This window comes from Sphaerodactylus townsendi, linkage group LG12 (assembly GCF_021028975.2).
Source record: "Sphaerodactylus townsendi isolate TG3544 linkage group LG12, MPM_Stown_v2.3, whole genome shotgun sequence".
In the NCBI taxonomy this organism is placed as follows: Eukaryota; Metazoa; Chordata; class Lepidosauria; order Squamata; family Sphaerodactylidae; genus Sphaerodactylus; species Sphaerodactylus townsendi.
This window is the reverse complement of record NC_059436.1, coordinates 49,863,057-49,888,095: the sequence shown is the minus strand read 5'-3', so window position 1 is coordinate 49,888,095 and position 25,039 is coordinate 49,863,057. Positions and strand designations below refer to the sequence as shown.

The 25,039-nt window shown below is 49.8% G+C and overlaps 1 protein-coding gene across 1 annotated transcript; it reads left to right on the top strand.

Annotated features, from left to right (window-relative positions):
* Positions 1–759: 759 nt before the first annotated feature.
* Positions 760–24,785, top strand: TTC16 (tetratricopeptide repeat domain 16). The gene is made up of 11 exons (XM_048512162.1): positions 760–887; positions 3,994–4,178; positions 5,252–5,342; positions 8,766–8,909; positions 9,156–9,256; positions 13,859–13,862; positions 16,235–16,449; positions 19,360–19,607; positions 21,395–21,536; positions 22,561–22,726; positions 24,627–24,785. The coding sequence occupies exons 1-11, from the start codon at positions 846–848 to the stop codon at positions 24,783–24,785; spliced, it is 1,497 nt and encodes a 498-aa protein (XP_048368119.1). The 5' UTR covers positions 760–845.
* Positions 24,786–25,039: the final 254 nt, after the last annotated feature.

Here is a 25,039-nt window from a genome sequence, read left to right as displayed (position 1 = left end):
GGCTGTTTTTTAACTGTTGCGTGGCCGACACTGAACCGGTGAAGTTCTCAGGAGAGGATGTCAGTAATCCGTAAAGAATCCACACAACCACAGTCTTACCTACACGCATACTCTTGGTCATCAGATAATATTTTTGTTTTTAATAATAACAAAAGAGCAAGAAATGCTTCTAGATCAAAGGTGTCCAAGGGTGACCCTCCAGATGGGCTACGATTCCCATCAGCCCCTGGAGGGCCACAGTTGGACACCCTTGATCTAGAAGTCTTTCTTGCTCTTTTGTTATTATTTTGCTGGCAAGGGCTGATTGGAATCGTAGCCCATGTACATCTGGAGGGCCAAAGTCGGACACCGGTGAATTAGAAGTCTTTCTTGCTCTTCTGTTATTAGTATTTTGTATTATGCTGGCAGGGGCTGATGGGAATCGTAGTCCACGAACATCTGGAGGGCCATTGAAGCATCCTCCCTTCCCCAAATCTCCCGGAATTTCCCAACCTGGAGCTGGTGCCCCTTATCTGAAGCCAACCTAGCGAATTCATGGTTGGGGTGAGATTTGAATTGGAGGGTTTCCCAGCTCGTCCCCTTTTAGCCATGACACGTCAACAGGAACAACAAACGAGAAAGCACAAACATCTGCGAAAAAGGTCCCTAAAATGTATTGTCTTTGCATTTTGATGCCCCCCCTCAGAACATCTGGCTGCAAAGAACGCTTCGTCTGGCTCTCTTGCTCCCTCTGGCGGCGGATCCCGGGGCAGCAACGGCTGCGGAGCCGGCTCTTCATCAGCTGCTGGGTTTACTTAGCAACCGGGAGACGCCAGACCGGAGCTGCAGCATCAGCATCAGGAGGCATGGAGGAGGAGGAGGAAGAGGAGGCAGGGGAAAAGAGGAAGGTGAGACACGCCTGGAGAGCCGCAGGAGAGGCAGTGAAAGGGGTGGTTTGGGGGCCTGCTTCGGCGTGCCAACTGCCAGGTGGGGCCTGAGGATCTCCCGGAATTACAACTGATCCAGGGACGTAGGTATAGATTTTTTTATGGGGGGGGGGGGGTTCGGGGGGGGGCCACCCCCCCCCCCCCCCCCCGGGGGGGGGCCGGCCCCCCCCCCCCCCCCCCCCCCCCCCGCCAAGCGCTTATAAAAGCAGCTCTCCAAGGCCAGGGACGGCAGACTCCCCCCCCCTGCCCCCCACCAGCTGGGCTCCCAGCCAGCAGCTGGCAGTTCCTTCTGCCCTCCCCTCTGGGAAGAGGCGTAGAGGGAAAACGGAGCCAAGTGCAAAATCTGAGTCCCCACCCACCCCCGCCCCCCGGGCCGCCGCTGTGATGCTAGAATCCACCCCCAAACAGCATCACTTTCAATGGTGTTTAAACTAGAGAGCCCAAATTCTCCTTTTAAATCCACCTTAAAGGGGTCCCCAGTTAAATAACATTGAAAGTGATGCTGTTTTGTGGTGGATTCTCCCCCACCGTGAAACAGCATCACTTTCAATGTGGCGTAGTGGTTAAGAGCAGCTGCTTTCTAATCTGGAGGAACCGGGTTTGATTCCCTGCTCTGCCGCTTGAGCTGTGGAGGCTTATCTGGGGAATTCAGATTAGCTTGGGCACTCCCACACACGCCAGCTGGGTGACCTTGGGCTAGTCACAGCTTTTCGGAGCTCTCTCAGCCCCACCCACCTCACAGGGTGTTTGTTGTGAGGGGGGAAGGGCAAGGAGATTGTAAGCTCCTTTGAGTCCTACAGGAGAGAAAGGGAGGATATAAAGCCAAACTCTTCTTCTACTCTTCTAAACTGAGGACCTCAGATTCTCCCTTTAAATCCATGCCGAAGGGAGTGGATTTAAAAGGAAATTTGGGGGGTGCCTGCTGTTGTTAAGCTACCAGCACCAAACTTTTAGGGTATCTTTAGGAGACTCTCCTAATGATACCACCCAGTTTTGATGAAGTTTGGTTCAGGGGGTCCAAAGTTATGGACCCTCAAAGGTGTAGCCCCATCTCCTATTACCTCCCATTGGAAACAATGGGGGATGGGGCACCCCCTTTGGAAGTCTATAGCTTTGGACCCCCTGGACCAAACTTCACAAAACCTGGGTGATATCAGTAAGAGACTCTCCTGATGTGACCTCCCTGATGTGACCTTTAGTTCAGGGTGTCCAAAGTTATGGACCCTCAAAGGTGTAGCCCCCATCTTCTATTAGCTCCCAGTGGAAACAATGGAGGATGGGGCACCCCCTTTGTGAGTCCATAACTTTGGACCCCCCTGAACCAAACCTCACCAAACCTGGGTAGTATCATCAGGAGAGTCCACCAAACAGTCCCTGAAAGTTTGGTGCTGCTAGCCCAAACAATGCGCTCCCTGCAGGCCAAAAACCGAAAAACACTAAAAATGTTTTAAAAACCCACAAACCCGAGGAACCCCCCCCCCCCTTACCTACGTGCTTGAACTGATCTCCTGGCAACAGCCATATGTTGACCTGAAGGAAATGGCTGCTTTGAAGGGCGGGATCCGTGGCACCCCACTCTCTTAAGGGTCTGGACCTCCACCCAGGCTCCACCCCCCAAATCTCCAGGAATTTCTCAGCCTGGAGTTGGCACCCCTGGCCCTGCTGGATCAGACCATGAATCAGACTACATGTTCATAGTTCATGTAGTTCATAGACTACAAATCCCATCAGCCCCTGCCAGCATGGCCAATTGGCCGTGCTGGCAGGGGTGATGGGATTTGTAGTCCATGAATCAGACCCAAATGATCCCACCTGTCTACACTGGTCATTTTTGGGTATCCCTGCCTAGGTGGGTGGCAGCTCAAGAAAGGGCCTTCTCAGTTGTGGGGCCAAGACTTTGAAATTCCCTCCTCATAGAGATACATCTGCCTCCCTTCTGTGTTGCAGAGTGCTTGTAAGACAATGTGGTGTAGTGATTAGAGGGCGAGACTGGGATCTGGAAGATCCTGGTTGGAATCTCCATTCTGCCATCAAAGCTTACTGGGTGACCTTGGGCCTAACCTACCTCACAGGATTGTTGTGAAGACAAAATGGAGAAAGGGGGATGTTGTAAGCTATCTTTGGTTTCTGTGGGGGTGGGGAGTGGGGTATGAATGAAATGAAGAAAAAAATGTGCACAATTTCATTCACTTTGCAGGGGGTGATGGAATTTGTAGTCCATGAACATCTGGAGAGCCGTTTTTCTGTGGAACTCTGCCAAAAGCAAGTCTTTTATACACTGAAACAAACAAGAATCAGGCTACTCCAGATAAGGTTACATGTTGCCATACCCTAAACTCACTAGTTCATACACATCCCAGTTGTACTTGCAAGTTTTGCAGTCTTTTTTTACACATGTCTGCGGATGTGACTGGCCTGCTTAGAACTTACGGGTTCCTTAGCAAGCAAAAAAACCCCAATGTATTCATTAAATAGGATGCACATCTAGAAACCCCTTATCCCAGGATTGTTGAGGAGAGCTATGGTCGTTCTCAGGAATCAAAAGGAAACACTCTACCTTCGCGTCAGTATGACTTAATGCATGACACAGTGGGCTCAGTTCTAAAGAAGCTCTAAGCCAGTGATAGTGAACCTTTTCGAGACCAAGTGCCCAAATTGTAACCCAAAACCCGCTTATTTATCGCAAAGTGCCAACACGGCAATTTAACCTGAATACTGAGGTTTTAGTCCTGCGCCGCTCTGCCCTGCACTGCTCCAGTGTCTCCACCCCACCCACTCAAGCAGGGGCCAGCCTGCTCTAGCCTCCAGCAAGTCTCACGCACATCTCTGCGCCTCTCTAGCATCTCCACCTCCTCTGCCCCCCCCCTCGGACATCAGCCACCTGGAGCACAGGCACCCAGGCCAGCCTAGATATGTGTGTGTGTGGAAAATCACCTCCCCACACACACACATGATGAACTCTGTGCACGTGCGCCCACAGAGAGGGCTCTGAGTGCCACCTCTGGCACTCGTGCCATAGGTTCGCCATCACTGCTCTAAGCCTTCGTTCCTGCCTCTTTCCACACAGGAGGTCAAAATGTCCACCGTTCGCCTGGGATTCTTCCCCACCGCAGTCACTGAAGAAAAGCTTCAGGAAGCTCGGGAGAAATCCCTGGGTCGCATTTTCGGGACCACCCAGACTTTGCGATGGATAAAGAGTCCCCGGAAATGTGGGCCCTTCGAAAACATTCTGCAGGAACGAGTAGATGAGCAGTGAGTGTCTTTTTTCACTGTTTTCGTCTTCTTTTTTTGGTGTTAAGATACTTTTGTGCCGATCAATCAGTCCTTTTCTGTAAGCAGAACAGAAGGTGGGGTTCCGTATGGCACTTAAGATCAGAGGCGTAGCTAGGGGAAATGGAGCCTGGTGCAAAAGCTGAGTTCTGCTGCCCCCCCTCATGTTCGTTTGTGGTTTTTGTATTTTAAAAGTGTTTTTTCGGTTTTCTGCCTGCAGGGGGCGCAGTTTTTAGGCTAGCAGCATCAACATTTCAGGGTATCTTTAGGAGACTCTCCTGATGATACCTCCCAGGTTTGGTGAAGATCAAAAGGGTAGCCCCATTTACTATTAGCTCCCATTGGAAACAATGGGAGATGGGGCACCCCCTTTGGGGGTCCATAACTTTGGACCCCCCAAACCAAACTTCACCAAACCTGGGTGGTATCACCAGGAGAGTCTTCTAAAGATACCCTGAAAGTTTGGTGCTGCTAGCCTAAAAACTGCGCCCCCTGCAGGCCAAAAACTGAAAAAACACTAACGAATACAAAAAACATAAACATGGTGGGGTGGGGCGCAAAACTCAGGCTCCATTTTCCCTAGCTACGCCTCTGGTTCACATGCCTGTTATGTTCACCCGGTATTGTGCAAAAGGATCGCTGGTTTAATGATTTTTCGAAAATCCCAGATTGAGGGGAATAAAATGGTCCAAACTCGTTTTGGGGGACGGCTCCTGTGTGAAGTTCCCTCCCCCCTCAAACAGTTCATCAGCCTGGAGTTCATCAGCCTACACCCATTAAGTTTGGCCTGTGCTAAATCCACCACTGTAATGTCAGGGAGTTTTTCCGACAGAAATTCCTAACCCTGAAGAACTGTGCCTGGTGCTGTTGCTGAACTCAAAAACTGCTCTTGCCGGCCTATCATGTGAAACGGGGTGGTGGCTGTGGGGGTGGAAACCAAAAGGCGGAGGCAAGTCTTTGAATGGCTTCATTCCAAGCTTTCAAAGATGTCTTTGGTTTGGAGGAGGAAGAAGCATCTCTGCCGCTAGCGGTGACCTCTTTCTTTCCTTCCTCAGCTGTCGAGAAGCCAACAAGTTCTTTTCCCAGGGGGAGTGGGAAAAAGCTATCGCCTGCTATACCAGAGCCCTGAACTTGGATCCTAACAAGGTAAGGCGGCCGAGAAGGGAATGTAACGGTCCACAGAGCAGTGCACGTCTGCACAGATTTCCTCTGTGTGTCAAGGAATGTGACCAAGTTCCTGGAGAACAGAGGGCGTTTCTCCACTCTAAAAATAACGTGGAGACTTACCACTTTCATCTGCTGCGGGACCTTTTCGGCGCGGGGTCACGTTCCCCACCGCAGCTTCCGCCCCTTCCTAAACGACCGCTGGCATCTGCGCAGTAGCCAGGCAGGACTCCCCACGATCCATTCAGGGGGTGTCCTGATTTGGTGGCTGCGTTCGTGATTTTCCCGCCGCCTGATGACGTGGACCCTCCCGTCCAATCAGGTCATGGCAGGGCGTTCGTGATGCAGTGGGATTTTTTTTTAAATTTTCAACTGGACGAATTCTCGACTATTCGTGGAGACATCTTGTCAACATCTTGTGTCCACAAATAGTCGAGGATTCGTCCAGTTTAAAATTTTTAAAAAAATCCCGCCGCATCGCCAACGCCCCGCCATGCCCTGATTGGACGGGAGGGTCCACGTCATCAGGCGGCGGGAAAAAGGAAACCGGGGCAACCACCCGGCCTTCCCCGCTCTGTTGAAAAGAGGAGCCGAAATGTCGCATGCTGAGAGGGCGCGAGAGGGGCAGAATCGGGGCGGCTGCGTTGTTGCCGCCCCTGTAGTGGGGAGTGCCACTGGACCCCGCGCTAATTGGCAAGGTTAGCGCGCAACAAAAGGTGAGTGGGGAAAGGGCCAGGGACAGTTCTTTGTGTTGTCCATTCCAAAGTATTCTTGGTGACACTATCAGTCAGACATGACAACAAACCATGGTTTATACGACAGACTCTGGCTGGTCTACAAGATGTGAAGAACCACGATTGCTTTAGCTGTTTCGTGCTTCCTTTCCTCCTGATACCAAAGGGGTGGCGGAGAATGTTGCTGTCAAGTTGCAGACTACTAACAGGGATGATAAGGACTTCAAGGGAAGAGACAACCAGAGATGGTTTGCAATGGCTGCTTCTACATAGCAGACCATGGGCCTTCTTGGTGGTGTCCCATCTGAACTAGGGCTGATGCTGCTAAGCTTCTGGGCTGTCCAGGTCAGGGTGCCTCTCTTATATGGCTGTCTCAGTAGCCAGATGGCTACAAAGGTCACGGCTGCACAACAACCTGTGGTTTCTAATTCCTGTAACAATTCTGTTACAGGAATTCCTGTTCCAAAGAAAAAAACTTTTTTTTTTCAGTCGACAGACTGCCAGCACCCACAGCTATTTACAGTCGCTGAGAAAGTCTTCGATTTGTTAAGACTTTCAAAAGGGGTGGGGGGGGGGCAGGTTCTAAAACATGCTAAAGACAATGAGAGCACAAAACAGCAGGGCAAGTGTGTAATTTTTATGACCCGCAATACAAAGATATTCAGTAATGTCTTGGTATAAATATTGCAAACTTGCACGGATGTTTTGTTTTCTCATCGTATGTTTTTGCACCTGTTCTTTTCATGTGCTTTAAAGGGTTGTTTCTTTTCTTTAATTGATGGTTGTTTGCACAGGTGTTCGGGAGGTGACCCATTTAGTAACCCCCTCTCAGCACACACAAATAATTAGTAACCCACTCTCGGGAACTGGTGAGAACCTGCTGGATCCCACCTCTGGGTCCCCTCCGCAGATTGCGCTGAGATTTATGATGTGATTTATCCATCAGGTCCTGTTTGGCAGTTATGCCGAACGGTGGTCTTCAGACTGAACCCAGTTCCTGTTTCCCAGGACTTCCTTCGCTTGGGAAAATACACAGTTTGCCATGGACTCAGGGACCCCAAATCACAATAGAGGGGGACATTTGACAGGCTGTTTCCCGTTGGAATCGATCTTTATGAGGAATATAATGTTAAGTGCTATGTGGGCCCCCCATTATAGTTCCAATTGCAAAAGAATGTGGAAAAGTGATCAAATAGCAGTGCAAAAAGAAGAAGTCATAATAAGGAACACCCTATGCCCAGGATCTCCACTATGGTACCCATGGCATTATGGCACCACCAGCACCTTTCCTACCGTGTTTCCCCGAAAATAAGACAGTGTCTTATATTAATTTTTGCTCCCAAAGATGCGCTATGTCTTATTTTCAGGGGATGTCTTATTTTCCTGTGTTCTGTTCGTCAGGCATGCTTCCAAACAAAAACTTTGCTACGTCTTACTTTCGGGGGATGCCTTATATTTCGAGCTTCAGCAAAACCTCTACTACCCTGTTTCCCCTAATATAAGACATCCCCGAAAAATAAGACATAGTAGAGGTTTTGCTGAAGTGCAAAATATAAGGCATCCCCTGAAAGTAAGACATAGCAAAGTTTTTTTTTGGAAGCATGCCCGACGAACAGAACACAGAAAAATAAGACATCCCCTGAAAATAAGACATAGCGCATCTTTGGGAGCAAAAATTAATATAAGACACTGTCTTATATTCGGGGAAACACGGTACGTCTTATTTTCTGGGGATGTCTTATATTCGGGGAAACAGGGTAGTGCCCCCCAGATATTTTAAGAAAGTGGGAAGTGCCGGGGGGGGGGGGGGGGGGGGGCCCCCGGGGGGGGGGGGGGGGGGGGGGGGGGGGGGGGGGGGGGGGGGGGCTTTCGCCTAGCTAGGCTTCTGATTGGCCATTGGGATTTGGTTGGCTGGGCAGCTTTCAAGAAACTTTGGTTCGGCAGCAGCGGCCACCACAGCTCACGGATCTTCACTGTGTGAGTGAAGATAAGCTGCGGTGGCCATTTTGTGGCTGGCTTTGCCTCCTGAGGCCTGAGGCCGCCATTTTGTGGCTGCACCTATCACAATATATTAGAAATCCAAAGGTGCCCACAGGCTAAAAAAAAGTGAAGGACCCATCCTACGTCGTGCTGATATACTCCATCACAAGTGGAAGAGATTTTAAGCTTCTTCAGTGTTCAGAAATTTATTGTTTTCTTTCAATTCTGCGCAGAAGAGGGAACTCTCCTCTGTCAAACAGGACAGAGAGGAGTTCAGAGTGCTGCCGTCTGTGTAACATAATTTATAGCTGTAAAAACAGATTAGCTTGTGCACACCCATACACGCCAGCTGGGTGACCTTGGGCTAGTCACAGCTTCTCGGAGCTCTCTCAGCCCCACCTACCTCACAGGGTGTTTGTTGTGAGGGGGGAAGGGCAAGGAGATTGTCAGCCCCTTTGAGTCTCCTGCAGGAGAGAAAGGGGGGATATGAATCCAAACTCTTCTTCTTCTTCTTCAAATCAAAGTTCAGTGTTTCTTCTAACAAAAGTAAGTTTTTGAAGTGCTTGGTGCCCCGTGAATTACACTCATATAACTTATATGATTAAATACAATGGCATAAAACGTTATAAGCTTAGCATATTCATATCACCTCCAACCAGCCTGACAGCCACCTGTATTAATCTCTGCACAGGTGGAGCCATATGAACAAAAAGCAGAAGCGTTTCTTCAGCTCTGTGACTTCCAGTCTGCCTCTCTGCATTTCAGGAAGGCCTATTTCATGACGCCGAGGAAGAAAGAATGCTTGGCCCACCTGGCCTTCATTTTATATCTTCAGGTAAACGGAATGCCACACCTCCCAAACACAAATGCTGTCCCCCTTAGAGTTGCCTAGCTCCGGGCTAGGAACTTCCTAGAACCTTGGTGGCGAACCTTTGGCACTCCAGATGTCATGGACTACAATTCCCATCAACCCCTGCCAGCATGGCCAAGGTCCAAAACACCCAGCCCTTGACAGTTTGGGCCTGATTTCCATTTCCTTCCCTGCTGTGTCCTGAGGTTTCCTCCGTTTTTGCATTTGCAGGGTCAGAGTCTGTTTGAACAGCAAGTCTACCTGGACGCTTTGGAATCCTTCACTCAGGCCTCTGAACTTCAGCCGAGCAATGCCCTTTATCGCAGGAGAAGGTAAGGATGGGTTTGGTGCTGACACAGGCAGTGGTGGGATCCAAAAATTTTAGTAACAGGTTCCCATGGTGGTGGGATTCAAACTGTGGTGTAGCGCCAATGGAGCTGGGCGGGGCACGACGGGGGCGTGGCTGGACATTCCGGGGACGTGGCTGGGCATTCCAGGGGCGGGGCATTCCTGGGCGGGGTTGTGGCAAGGACGCAGCCGCTGCGCCGGTCCTTGGGCGGGAAACGAATGCACACAGGCGCAGGCTGCCACGCACGCCGGTGCACCTCTTGCTAGACTGCTTCAAGTTCTGCGCACTACTGCTGAGAGGAGGGGCGCAACTAAGGCAAAAATCACGTGGCAAAATCACCCATTAGTAACCCCCTCTCGGCGCACACAAATAATTAGTAACCTACTCTCGGGAACCTGTGAGAACCTGCTGGATCCCACCTCTGGACGCAGGACTCCCCAGCCACAAATTCAGTTGCCATGAATTTTAGGAACACCTAGCTGCTAGAGCATTACGTGTACTTATGGTATAAGACTATGCAATTGACTGGTAAAAAAGATTTAAAAATTTTTGAGAAGTTTGCGGAACCGATTATTGCAAAGAGATTTTTGCCTAAGTGGACGAATGACTATGGGCAGAACTTCCAGTTCATGCTTTTTTTTTTTTTTGGCTAGATAGACTTTTAAAGCACTTTCTGTGTTCCTCTCTTAATGTTGTTTAATGCAGTTTCTTTGAGTTTTTTTTAGATTTGAAGATTCACGCAGTTGATGTCTTTTACATAGTTTGCTTGTAGGGTTTTTCTGTTTTAAAGGGTTGGATCCTGCAGAAAAGTTCATAGAAGGGGGTCAACTGATTGGCTATTTCCTTCCTGTGTTGCTTGTTCCAAAAATCCTCTCTGAGGGTCTTGGGAACTTCCTGAACAAAATGCTCCCCCCACCCCTGCTCCAGTATGAGACAGCAGCAGTAGCGTATCTGCCTAGGGACAAGGGGTACCCCTTGTGCCCGGGCGCCACTCTTCTAGTCACATGGGGGGTGCAAAATCGGCCCCCCACGTGACCAGGAAGTCCTGCTGTTTCATTGTTTTCGCGTGCCTCGACCCCATCCAAGGCACGCAAAAATGACGAGGCAGCAGGACTTCCTGCTGCCTCTAAGCATCCTCAACCCCACCCTGGACTCCCCCTCCCTTCCCCCCCTGCCGGCTGGGCTCCCAGCCGGCAGCCTGCAGTCTCTTCTGACCGGGCAGGCCAGAAGAGACTGCAGTCCTGCCCTCGGATACTTTCTTTTATAAGCACTGAGGCCGGGGGTGGGGCTTGGGGAGCAGGAAGTCCCACCCCTCCCCCCAGCCGGCAGGGGGAGTCTGTTGGGGGGGAAGGTGGGCACCCTAGACCTTGCCCATGTCCATGATGACATGGGCGGGGTCTAGGACAGTGGGGGTGGAGCCTGGGGCATCAGGGGGTGGAGCTAGGGTGATGGGGGCAGAGCCTGGGGGACGGCAGAGCCTGGGGGGCGTCCTGGAGACAATTTGTCTCCAGGCGCCATTTACCCCTGGTACGCTTCTGGACAGCAGCAAGGTGGCAGAATCAGGTAAAATTATGAGCAGGAGGAAGGAGGTAATTTGGAATTATTCCTGTTCCTCACCTCAAACTCCTTTCGCTGTGGTGCATTCTGTTTACAGGGTGATCCTCCTCTGACCCTCAGAGAAGCAGTAGACCACTGAAGGTAGGGGAAGGCAGAGGACAATTGACTTTGCCAACAACTTCTGCAAGTTTCCCCCAGGATCCAACCCTCTTGTACCATATTTTGTGACTAATGTCCAGAGGTGGGATCCAGCAGGTTCTCACCAGTTCCCAAGAGTGGGTTACTAATTATTTGGGTGTGCCGAGAGGGGGTTACTAATTGGGTCTGCTTTTCCGTTAGAAATCCCATTCGGTCCAAAAATCATCAAGTCCTGTTGTTTCCTATGTGACTGGTTAGCGAAGGTAGAAAACGGGATCATTCTCCCTGTTGGGCTGTTTTAAAAACACGTTTTAGAAATATGGTAAAGTTCCTGGTTTCAGGAAAGTCTCCTTCTTTTGATTTCTAGAAACAAAATTAAGTATTTGAAAGTATGAAGTATTTGACAGGCAGTCAATTAGAGGAGAAGTCGTTGTTTCCGTTGGCAGCAGACGATAGGACTTGATATAATGAGTTTAAATTATGGACAGAAAGATACCCGCTGGAAATTAGGAACTTTTTTTACAGTAAGAGTTTTTTACAGTAACAGAGAAATTATTAATGCCCCGCCCCTGGAATGCCCCGCCACGCCCCCGTCGTGCCCCGCCCAGCCCCATTGGCGCTACGCCACTGTTTGAATCCCACCACCATGGGAACCTGTTACTAACATTTTTGGATCCCACCACTGCTACTGTCACGCCCTTTTGATGGCCAGTGGCTATTAGCTCCACTTGCCTGGGCAAGAGATGGAAGAAATGGCTGGAACAGTTGAGATACAACCAGCAAAACCCTAGTTTTGAGCAAGGAGAAAGGCAAGGGGATTTAGACGGGGCTGCAAGGGTAGCCAATTGCTTTTTTTGGCCTGTTGCTGGTTTATGGTGTATGGGCTATTGCTTCCTTTCCCTTCCTGAATGCATGTATGTGTAAACACACAGGACATCACAAGTCCCTGGTCTTCTCAAAGGAATGCTGGCCTCCAGGCAGGGTTGATAAATGTAGAAAAATATCTGTACCACACAGGCTTAAGTACCGTGTTTCCCCCAAGATAAGACAGTGTCTTTTATTAATTTTTGCTCCCAAAGATGCGCTGTGTCTTATTTTCAGGGGATGTCTTATTTTTCTGTGTTCTGTTCGTCGGGCATGCTTCCAAACAAAAACTTTGCTATGTCTTACTTTCGGGGGATGCCTTATATTTCGCACTTCAGCAAAACCTCTACTATGTCTTATTTTTAGGGGATGTCTTATATTCGGGGAAACAGGGTACCAAAATACTATAGATTAACAAACTGTTTGTATACTTTTAAACCTTCTTGAGCTTATTTTGAAACATAACTTTTTCTGGTTTAATAAGAACTATTATCATCATGTCCACGTCTCAAACTCGCGGCACTCCAGATGTTATGGACTACAGCTCCCATCATCCCCTGCCAGCATGATGCTGGCAGAGGATGATGGGAACTGTAGTCCATAGCATCTGGAGGGCCGCGAGTTTGACACCTGTGAGCTATGGGATCGGGAGTCTGTCCAGTTCTGACTTGCTGCTGGCTAGATTTGAGCAACAGGGCAGAACAGATCAACAAAACCAAATTAAAATAAGCACAAGATATCAGAATTGTTGTTGTTGTTGTTATTGTTGTTGTTATTGTTATTATTATTAATAATAATTATTATTTATATATAATCCCCTTTAATTTATATAATCCCCTTTGGGGATTGGGCGGCATAAAAATCCCATCAATCAATCAATCAATCAATCAATCATTGATTGGGACCCCTCCTCATTTTTGGAAGAGGGTGGTATATGGGTCTCGCGGGCCCTATTGTAGAATGTACCTGTTTTAAGATTTTTATGTTTTTTGTATGACTTTATGTTGTTCACCGCCCTGAGCCCTCCGGGGATAGGGCGGTATAGCAAGTTTAATAAATAGGGGGGTGGGGGGGGGGGGGGGTGGGGATGGGGGGGGGTGGGGGGGGGGGGGGGTGGGGGGGGGGGGGGGTGGGGGGGGGGGGGGGTGGGGGGGGGGGGGGGTGGGGGGGGGGGGGGGTGGGGGGGGGGGGGGGTGGTTTGGGGGGGGGGGGGTGGGGGGGGGGGGGGGGGGGGGGGGGGGGGGGGGGAGGGGGTGTGGGGGGGGGGGGGGGGGGGGGGGGGGGGGGGGGTTTGGGGGGGGGGGGGGGGGGGGGGGGGGGGGGGGGGGGGGGTGGGGGGGCGGGGGGGGGGGGGGGGGGGGGGGGGGGGGGGGGGGGGGGGGGGGGGGGGGGGGGGTGGGGGGGGGGGGGGTGGGGGGGGGGGGGGGTGGGGGGGGGGGGGGGTGGTGGGGGGGGGGTGTGGGGGGGGCGCAATCCTTTGTGGTTCTCACCACCCTACATAATTTGGTATCATCTGCAAACTTGGCCACCACGCTACCCACCCCTACTTCCAGGTCATTTATGAATAGGTTAAAGAGCACTGGTCCCAATACGGATCCTTGGGGGACACCACTCCCCACATCTCTCCATTGTGAGAATTTCCCATTTACACCCACTCTTTGCTTCCTGTTCCTCAACCAGTTTTTAATCCATAGGAGGACTTCCCCTCTTATTCCTTCATTGCTGAGTTTTCTCAATAGTCTCTGGTGAGGAACTTTGTCAAAAGCCTTTTGGAAATCCAAGTAGACAATGTCCACTGGTTCCCCCTTATCCACATGCCTGTTTACATCCTCAAAGAACTCTAGTAAGTTTGTAAGACAGGATTTGCCTCTGCAAAAGCCATGCTGACTCTTTCTCAGCAGGTCTTGCTTTTGTACATGTTTTATAATTTTATCTTTAATGACAGATTCTACTAATTTACCAGGAACAGATGTGGAACTGACTGGCTCTGTAATTCCAGGGTCCCCCTAAGATCCTTTTCTTAAAGATTGGTGTGACATTGGCCATCTTCCAGTCTTCAGGGATGGAGCCTGATTTCAAGGATAAGTTGCATATTAAAGTGAGAAGATCAGCAATTTCATGCTTGAGCTCTTTAAGAACTCGTGGGTGAATGCAATCTGGGCCAGGGGATTTGGTAGCATTTAGTTTATCAATGGCTGCCAGAACTTCTTCCTTGTCTACCACTATCTTGGTTGTTCCTCGGATTCGCCTCCTAAGAAGCTTGGTTCAGGTGCAGGAATTTTTCTCACCTCCTCTTGGGTGAAGACAGATGCAAAGAATTCATTCAGCTTTTCTGCAATCTCCCTGTCATCTTTTAGCACACCCTTTGTTCCTTTGTCATCTCCGCGGGCCTACCCACCGCTTCCCTTGCTGGCTTCCTGTAGCAGTGTACTTGAAAAAACTGTTTGTTGCTGGTTTTATTGTTTGCAGTATCACGTTCCTCATAATCCTTTTTTGCCTCCCTTACAGCTAACTTGCTTCTCTTTTGCCACCATTTGTGTTCTCTCTGGTATTCTTTATCAGTTAAGTTGGACTTCCATTTTCTAAAAGACATCTTTTTTTTCCTAATAATTTCCTCAAGAGGTTCAGAGGTGGTTTGCCGTTGCCTGCCTCCATGTGGCCTGAGAGAGTTCTGAGAGAAGTTTGACTGGCCCAAGGTCACCCTGCAGACTTCAGGTGGAGGAGTTAGGAAGAGAACCCAGTTCTCCAGAACAGAGTCTGCCGCTGTTAACCACCATGCCCCTGGCCACAAGTTTAGGTGGCTTTAAAAGAGACCTTTGAGCTTTTCAGGAAGGAGTGGCTCTTAGCCACGATGGCTAAATGAAGTGTCTTTGTTCAGCGTATTTTTGAATGGCAGAGTGCTTCTTTGGGACAACAGCAGACCTTGGCTTCTGTGTTGTGTTTGTCGGCTTTCTGGAAGCATTTGGTTGGCTATTGAGTGAAACAGGATGCTGAACCAGAAGAATTTTTGGTTGGACCTCAAGGTGTAGCGTAGAGTCGTCCCAGAATTATAACTGATCTCAAGAGATTGGTTCAGAGGTGGGATCCAGCAGGTTCTCACCAGTTCCCGAGAGGGGGTTACTAACTGGGTCTGCTTTTCCGTTAGAAATTCCATTAGGTCCAAAAATCATAAAATCCTGTTGTTTCCTATGTGGCTGGTTAGCGAAGGTAGAAAACGGGATAATTCTCCCTGTTGGGCTGTTTTAAAAACATGTTTTAGAAATATGGTAAAGTTCCTTGTTTAAGGAAAGTCTCCTCCTTTTGATTTCTAGAAACAAAATTAAGTATTTGAAAGTATTAAGTATTTGACAGGCAGTCAATTAGAGGAGAAATAGTTGTTTCTGTTGGCAGTAGACAATAGGACTTGCTATAATGAGTTTAAAGTAGGGACAGAAAGATACCAGCTGGAAATTAGGAACTTTTTTTTTTCAGCAAGAGTTTTTTACAGTAGCAGAGAAATTATTAATGCCCCGCCCCAGAATGCCCGGCCACGCCCCCGTTGTGCCCCACCCAGCCCCATTGGTGCTATACCACTGTTTGAATCCACCACCATAGGAACCTGTTACTAAAATGTTTGGATCCCACCACTGGATTGGTTCCTGTTGAGGAAATGACAGTTTTAGAGGGTGGACAGAATCTTGGAGGAGCAGAAGTCCTGGAGGTGCTACAGAGGATGGATGCTGTAGTACTTCTCTTTCCTCTATGGTACACCATAGAGACTAGGAGAAACTGATTGTCACCTGTACAAACGTTGACAGGCATCCTTGTAGAGAACTTCAAAGTGATGTTTTCTTCGTAATACTGAGAGGAACTGAACCATGGCCAGTCATACCAGCACTAATATTTAGAATCAAAGAGTCCGTATTATAGACAGAACACATGTGTCAGAATCTTACAAGTGATATGTAAGGTGGGGGAAAAGCTGGGCTCAAGTGATATGAGGCAGGAACTTTACAGTTGAATTTTAGTGGGACGAGTTTGAGGAAGTGACATTTGACCTGAACATAACAGTCTAGGAAATGAAGAACTCCCGGCTACAGTCCCGGCACCGGACTATTCTCCATGCTATCAACGGGGCATTTTTACTGTGAAAAATCGGCCACTGTCACTGTCAGTCTACTCTACTTTAAGGGATGTTTTTAGGATAAAGTGGAGGAAGGGAAAATGTCATATTCCTGCCTCGAGCTCCTTGAAGGAAGAGCAGAAATACTCTCGATCAGGGGTGGCCAACCTATGGCACTCCAGATGTTCATGGACTACAATTCCCAACAGCCCCTGATTGGCATAGGTTGGCCACCCCTGCTCTAGATAAATAAGTAGCAAGCAACATTAGTGTTTCTTTTTCTTCCTGTCTGGTCCATAGCCCACGCCCTGCTTTTACAACATCCAAGAAGCTCTCGAAATAGATCCTGGCCACCCTGAAGCTCAGCTTTTGCTGGAGAAGTTGAGAAAGAAAGCTCAGAAAAACAGGGACCAGGCAGTATGCAAGGCACTGAAGGGAAACCTACGGGAGGCGCTGCTGAAAATCAACCGTGCCATCGAGAACATCCCCCTGCAGGCGGATTACTTCCTGTTCAGGTATCAAAAGAGCCACTATTCTGGGAGATGGCCCTTTCTGTCCAACTACATTTATGTTTGGTGTGGTAAAAATACAACCAACGCTATCTTGCGTTTCTTTTACAGAAAGGGTCACCGACTTCTTCCTGCGGCCCTTAGAGCATTTAATGCAAAAGTCTGCCCGCAACTTTTATATAGTGTTTCTTTATGGATCCAATCCTGGAATAGAAATACTGAGCAAATCCAATCTACCTTTTTGTATAAAACTAGCAGGCCCGGCCAAACGTTGCTGTGGCAATTGTCCTTCTCATCACAGTCCGCAACCCACACAGATGTCCATGCAGGTCCAATGATCCGCAGCATAGCCCTTGGGGGTGGTCAAATGGAATCCCTCTTTCCTTTATTTATTCACATTGTTATATGTTGGTGTCTTGTTTTATTAGTATTAGATAACCCTTTCCACTCCACAACGGAACTGTCCAGAGTACGAATCCCGCTGTCCATGAGGCTGGTTGACACGCACAGTCCTGGCTTGGGTAAGGCAGAACTGGGGCAAGGAGGCTACCCAGTCAGGCAGCAGGCAGGGTGGTGAGGCGCTCAGATCGAGGCCAAATCCCTGGGTTCTTAAAGGGCCACGTGCAAAAGAAGCGGAGCCGGTAGTGTTGGTTCGCCCCCAACCCTGCGGATTTTCTTAGAAGAAAAAGGCAAACTCCAGCTCGCTTTTACTAAAAGAGAGCTGTGGCGAATATGGGTGAGGAAGTGGGTAAGTGGTGGTCGGATGTGAGGGAGGGCAGTGTGTGAGGATGAGCTGGATGTGTATGAGAGTATGTGTGTTGTGTGGTAGCAGTGGGTGAGGCACAGAGAGTGAAAGTTACCTGCGTGTGAGGGGGGAAACCCCACCTGACGTCTCACACGGCAAAGTGTGTATGTGTTTCACTTCCAGTCGTATTACCTGACAATATTACCTATTTACTGTTTTCCCTGCTCATCTCTGCCCATCTGCGCAAACATTCTAAGCCCTCATCCCAAGCCCTCAGGCCACAGACAGACAGGCTGCACGAACATTCTAAGGGTGACAGTTAAACACAGCCAGCTTCATGGCCTGGTGTGCCAGGAAAAAGACATTTTACCTGGCTCAGGTATGGAATTTCGGCAATTTGAAGGTCCGATTACCTGCCCGCAACAGGGAGGAATGTCATGTGAAAATTTGGGGGCAATCCGTCCAGCAGCTTCTGAGGGAGACCATCAGGGACAAACACACTGTTAGATTTTTATATATATAGATATTTGGAGTGACTCACTCGGTGCCCTCTGCTACCTTGTGCCTAGAATAACTGTTGGAGACCAGGGCTTGGTGTACAACGTTCAAGCACTGGATCCAGCTTTGCTTCAGGCACGAGGACGTGAGCCTCACTGCCCTGGCCTTAGCTTTTCGGCATGCCACTGAATGGTGGGCCCACATAGCAGCGAAGCTCCATGCCTTGGGCCTGCCTCCTGACGTTATAGCTACGCTCACTTCCAACGAGATGTTCTCCGCTATAAAATCTAGACTTTTTGAATTAGAACCTCAGGAATTGATGGCTCATGCAAAAAAAGTTCCGCTCTCCCCTCTCCCTTGGCATCCCATACGGCCACCTAGACGTGGCCCGATGTTTGTTCGCTCTTTCTGAACTGGAGCACCGACGTGCCATCACTTTGGCCAGACGCAGCGCGCTTCCTTCCGCTTTGAGGGATGGAAGAGGCTCCGAAACGCCCCGCAGCGAGCGTTTTTGCAACTTCACGCTGAAAACTGCAGAAACCGTACACCAGGGTTGTCAAACTCGCGGCCCGCCAGAAGTTCATGAACTACAATTCCCATCAGTCCCTTCCAACAAGAGCATTTCCTATACTAGCAAGGGCTGATGGGAATTGTAGTTCATGAACATCTGGAGGGCCATGAGTTTGACACCTGTGCCGTACACCGTCTTCTGTATTATTGCCCCCTTCATAAGCGGGCCAGAACAAAGTTCCCCTCCACCTTATTGATGGACAGACCAGCAGAAGACAGTTTATCTATGAAACAATGAATCCAGCTATGCTCTAGAGCAGGGGTCTTCAAACTATGGCCCTCCAGATGTTCATAGACTCCAGTTCCCATGGCTGGCAGGGGCTGATGGGAATTGTAGTCCATGAACATCTGGAGGGCCATAGTTTGAAGACTCCTGCTCTAGAGCAGCCATTCTCAACCAGGGTTCCGTGGTACCCTGGGGTGCCGTGAGCATGTCCCAGGGGTACCGCGGCAACACTACCGCCCCCCTCATTTTTGTGGTGTCTCCCACCGGCGCCAGCAAGGACATGGAGCTGGCCCATGGGGAAGGGCCTGCCACAAGGTCAGCAGCCCCCCCCCCGCCCCCCCAGTGCTTCCCTTCACCCTGGGAGGGGAAGGTGGGGTGTGTGGCAAGCAGGAGCAATGGGAGGGGAAGGCGGAGGGTGGCGGCAGGGGTACCGTGAAATATGAAGAGTGAGGTCAAGGGTACCCTGACCTCGAAAAGGTTGGGAAACACTGCCCTAGAGCTAACGGCCAGGTTTTTATGCACGGCCATAAACAAACGATCTTAATTTTGCTTTGTATGTTGTCTTTTAATTTTTTTGTATCTTGTTTTGGGTCTTTGTACTATGCCATTGAAGGTTATCTGTCTATCTGGCTATTTGGTGTGGCCTTGTGACAGGGGTGTAAACCGGGAGGGGGGTTTCGTACGAACCCTCCAGTATTTCCTGGTGAGGCCAGTGCCCCCCTTCCCCCCCCCCTCCCCCCAGCCTACCAGGTAGCATCATAAAACTGCTCAGGCCACCCAGGCAGAAGTGTTGCTAAACTTTCCCCATCCCAGCTGATTTTGTGTGTGTCGCCCCCCTCTTTCTCCCCCCTTCCCCTTCTTGCGGTACTTATGTCAGGGGGTCCATTTTGCGGCGTCTGAAAGACTTCAGTTTGGCTGTTGACGACTACCTCAGGGCGATGGAGATCTGCAAAACCGAGGAGGGCGACCAGGTTGGCGCGGAAGCACAGGCCCAGGTGCTGCTGACGTACAATGACTTTGCTGTCCATTGCTACACCAAGGGCTTCTACGAAGAGGCAGTCTTGCTCCTCAACAAAGCCATCAAGGCGGAGAAGAAAGAGAAGGGGTTGTACATCAACAGGGGAGGTAAGCGGTAGGGGGAAAAAAGAACATGTTGCAGAGGTGGGATCCAGCAGGTTCTCACAGGTTCCCGAGAGTAGGTTACTAATTATTTGTGTGTGCCGAGAGGGGGTTACTAATTGGTGATTTTGCCACGTGATTTTTGCCTTAGTTACGCCCCTCCTCTCAGCAGTAGCGCGCAGAACTTGAAGCAGTCTAGCAGGAGGTGCACTGGCGTGCGTGGCAGCCTGCGCCTGCGTGCATTCGTTTCCCGCCCAAGGACTGGCGCACCGGCTGCGTCCTTGCCATAGCCTTGCCCATGAATGCCCCGCCCCCAGAATGCCCAGCCACGCCCCCGCCGTGCCCCGCCCAGCCCCATTGGCGCTACGCCACAGTTTGAATCCCACCACCATGGGAACCTGTTACTAAAATGTTTGGATCCCACCACTGACGTGTTGTATATGGTTGCAAACAGGGGTCTGCAACCTGCAGCTCTCCAGATGTTCATCCAGATTTGTAGTCCATGAACATCTGGAGAGCCGCAGGTTGCAGACCCCTGGTTGCAAAAGACAGTTTCCCTAAAATCTCACCTTTAACTTGCAAACCAAGCATGCTTGTAGTCCAGGGGCCTGCAACCAATTGGCCATGCTGGCAGGGGCCGATGGGATTTGTAGTCCATGAACATCTGGAGAGCCGCAGGTTGCAGACCCCTGTGAAGGTATGCTTGAAAGTGCAGCGACATTGCCTGCTGATATTTCAGAATTGCTTTCCTGTATCTGACAGGAGCCACGTGCCATAGTGGTTAAGTGCTTGCACTGCCACTCACACGGTCAGGAGTTCGAGCCCCCTGCAGGTCAGATATCCTGGCAGCTGGCTCATGGTCAGCTCAGCCATCCATCCATCCATCCATTCCTTGCTTGGTAAATTAGTACCTACCGTGTTTCCCCGAAAATAAGACAGTGTCTTATATTAATTTTTGCTCCCAAAGATGTGCTATGTCTTATTTTCAGGGGATGTCTTATTTTTCTGTGTTCTGTTCGTCAGACATGCTTCCAAACAAAAACTTTGCTACGTCTTACTTTTGGGGGATGCCTTATATTTCACACTTTAGCAAAACCTCTACTACGTCTTATTTTCCGGGGATGTCTTATATTCGGGGAAACAGGGTAGCACATAGCTAGGGGGTAAAGAATAGCCGGGGAAAGCAATGGCAAACTACCCCACAAAAATGGCTTGCCTATGAAATCACTGCTCGCAGTGGTACCCCAAGGTCGGACACGACTGAAGGGGAAACTTTACCTTTATCTGACAATAGGAGCTTTGACTCTTGAAAGCTGTTTCCCTCTTTAAGATGCTACTGCATAGGTGTCAAACTTGCGGCCCTCCAGATGTTATGGACTACAGTTCCCATCAGCCCCTGCCAGCATGATGCTGGGAGTGGATGATGGGAACTGTAGTCCATAACATCTGGAGGGCCGCGAGTTTGACACCTGTTTGCTACTGGATTTGAATCTTACCAATGTAACCAGAAGCAGACTGTGTGTACAGGCTGTGGTCCAGACTTCTGCTTTGAGCCAGTTTTCTAGGCAACGGAAACCAGGAGCATTTCTTTATTTCATCCCATGCTGTGGCAGAGAGCCTGAAACCCTGTTGTTAAGATGCCGACGAGAGCAGCAGTGGCGTAGGAGGTTAAGAGCTCGTGTATCTAATCTGGAGGACCCAGGTTTCATTCCCAGCTCTGCCTCCTGAGCTGTGGAGGCTCCAAAGAAGGCTTCTTCTTCTTTTCTCCTTGACTCTTGGCTGTCCTTTTCCAGATTGCTTCCTGAAACTGGGCGAACTGAACTTTGCCATAGAGGATTACCAGCAGGCCCTGGAGGTGGGCCCCGTGGATCCGGGCCTGCAGAAGCGCATCGCTTGGTTGCATGACGAGATGGGACTGAAGGAGCTGAGGAAGAGGTATGCCGAGAGGCGCAGAAGTGTGGGGTTTAGCCTTCGCTAAAGGTATGTGCACACACGCACAGGAGTTCCTGACAAAATGGGAGGGATAACTGTGTATTTAAATAGATAACATGACCATTATCAACAGCCTGGAGGATTTTTTTAGCTTGAAAATGCTACAAGGTCATCAAAAGTCAGCTGCGACTCAACGGTACTTTACACACCCAATTGTTTTGTGGCTGGCCCCACCTCCCACGGCAGCCATTTTGTTCCGCCCTCCATGCTGTGTCTGAATTGTACATGTGCCTGCAGGCTCAAAAAGAAGTCGGGGACCCTTGAGATAGCATCTTTCCAAAATGGACAAAGCACTTTGCATCTCAGAGCCCCTTGGGGATAGGGCGGTATAAAAATCCAAATAATAAATAATAATAAATAAATAACAATAATAAAGGAGGACATTTGGTCTTGCTCCCCATTCTTCATAACATTTAGAAGAAGAAGAGGAAGAGTTGGGTTTATATCCCCCCTTTCTCTCCTGCAGGAGACTCAAAGGGGCTGACAATCTCCTTGCCCTTCCCCCCTCACAACAAACACCCTGTGAGGTGGGTGGGGCTGAGAGAGCTCCCAGAAGCTGTGACTAGCCCAAGGTCACCCAGCTGGCATGCGTGGGAGTGCACAGGCTAATCTGAATTCCCCAGATAAGCCTCCACAGCTCAGGCGGCAGAGCGGAGAATCAAACCCGGTTCCTCCAGATTAGATACACGAGCTCTTAACCTCCTACGCCACTGCTGCTCCAAAGAGCTGCTAAGCTGCTGGCAGGAAGGGAAAGGGGAAATGTGAATCAAGAAAGGGAAATGGGGTAGGGTTTGGTACTATTTCCCCTTTGCCATCTCGTCCCTTTCAGGTGTCCCATTTCAAGGTAGCTTTTCAGGGCCCCAATGGGGTTACAAGGCTACAATCTATGTGTGTTTGTAACATGCACGTTGTGCTAAGCTCCTGGCCAGCTTCTCCCTTCAGCTTCCTGCTGCATTCTCCCTTTCAGACGATACCCAGAGGCAGAGGGGCATTTCTCCCACGCGATTGAGAACAACCCTCTCGAGATCCAGCATTACCTGCATCGGGGCAAGGCCCGAATGTTTCTGCAGGAGGTGATGGGCGCAAAGGAGGACACGGTCACGGTTCTTCTCCTGGACCCTACAAACGAGGAGGTATCTGTCCCTGCTGGAACATTTCCATCCATCCATCAGTTGGGGTGGAGCGAGGGGTCTTGTTTTCTTGTGACATGCCTGCAATAGTGAAGCCTGACCTCTAATGCCAAAGAGGTGACCAAGAGAAGACTAAGAAGAAGAGGAAGAGTTTGGATTTATGTCCCCCCCCTTTCTCTCCTGTAAGGAGACTCAAAGGCAGTGGTGGGATCCAAAAATTTTAGTAACAGGTTCCCATGGTGGTGGGATTCAAACTGTGGCGTAGCGTCAATGGGGCTGGGCGGGGCACGACGGGGGCGTGGCCGGGCATTCCGGGGCGGGGCATTCCTGGGCGGGGATGTGGCAAGGACGTAGCCGCTGCGCCGGTCCTTGGGCAGGAAACGAATGCACGCAGGCGCAGGCTGCCACGCACGCCGGTGCACCTCCTGCTAGACTGCTTCAAGTTCTGCGCGCTACTGCTGAGAGGAGGAGGCGTAACTAAGGCAAAAATCACGTGGCCAAATCACCAATTAGTAACCCACTCTCGGCACACACAAATAATTAGTAACCTACTCTCGGGAACCTGTGAGAACCTGCTGGATCCCACCTTTGAACAAGACTAAGAAGAAGAGGAAGAGTTTGGATTTATATCCCCACTTTCTCTCCTGTAAGGAGACTCAAAGGAGCTTACAATCTCCTTCCCCTCTCACAACATACATCAGGTGAGAAGTGTTCCCAAGGTCTCATGGGAAGTGTAGTTCCCAACAGGCCGTTTTCAGCCCGAAGGGAACAGCCCCCCTTTCCAGGCTGAACTAAGGTAAGTATTTGCGGAGGGGGGGGTGGCAGGGCGCCACGGGGGGGGGGGGGGCAGAAAACAGAGTGTGCACCGGGTGCAGCATGGCCCAACTTCGCCTTTGCTGGTATAACACAGGTATATTCCGCATAGGCCGAATATAACAGCTGTAGGACGTTATATAAACAGTTTGGGCGGGGGGACTTCACACAGGTCCTGTTTCCAAAACAAGGTCAGTTTTTCAAAGCGAAATTGCACTGGTGTGAGTACGGGGAACATACCTGTGCATTCGAGGATTCCTCACGGCTCCCGGAACTGCAGCGTGTCTGCCCCTCTGTGGGGAGGTCCCTTTTTCTTTTTCTCTTTTGTGCGTTGCGCATGCGCAGCTTTGCAGATGCAGCCAGTTGGATTGTGGGATAATCGGCATGGCTGCAGGGTTTCAATTCCATATGCCTGCGCAGCTACGCGTGTGTGGCAGGAAATTAAAAAATGAAGTGTCTCTCTGTGAAGGCAGAAAAGCTAACCCGTTTGTTTCCATGGGTTCCAATTGCTGTGTGAATGGGTAAAGGGCACACATGTAAACGGGAAAAATATAAATGGGATCCTTTATATAGACTGCAATCCACCACAGTGAATATAGTGCATAGCTCAGCTCTGAGAGGTTCCAAGTTCAAATCTTCCCTCAACCATAAACTCAGTAGGTACCGTGTTTCCCCGAAAATGAGACAGTGTCTTATATTAATTTTTGCTCCCAAAGATGCGCTATGTCTTATTTTCAGGGGATGTCTTATTTTTCTGTGTTCTGTTCATCGGGCATGCTTCCAAACAAAAACTTTGCTACGTCTTACTTTCGGGGGATGCCTTATATTTCCCACTACAGCAAAACCTCTACTACGTCTTATTTTCTGGGGATGTCTTATATTTGGGGAAACAGGGTAGATGTTCACTTGCCCCACCAGAGAGGGATAACAACCTTACAGGCAGGTTGTTATAAGGATTTCTGAGATAATGTATATGAGACTCTTTTCAGCACTGAAATGCTGAAGATCTATTATGTAAACGTTAGAGATGGGGTTTCTTTCCAGTGAAACAACTCCCCCCCCCTTTTTTAAATGTCTCTGTTTTCTGTAGAGCCATGCTCTTGCAAACAGCCTCTTTCTGGGGGAGAACATTCAGACTATTATACACAGTAAAGTTGCAGTTGTCGCTAAAGCTCTTCTGGACCGAAGGCTGGAAGCCTGTCCAAAATCCAAAGCCCCTGCTGTTCCCGAGAGGTCAGTGCAATCTTGATTTATAATTTTGTGAGGTGGGGATGTGTCTTGCCTGGTTTCTCCACGGCTGGTTTTTCACAGAGAAATTGCACCGGTGTGAGCACAGGGAATACACCTGTGCGTTCGAGGATTCCTCAGGGCCCCTTTGCTTGCGATTCAGAATAATCAGATTCAGTTGGGAGGCCTTTTGCCAAAGGGCTCTGAAGAAGCCTCCAGGGCGGATAATGTGGCTTTGACAATGTTAAGAAAAGAAATCACTGGCCCTTGCAGTGG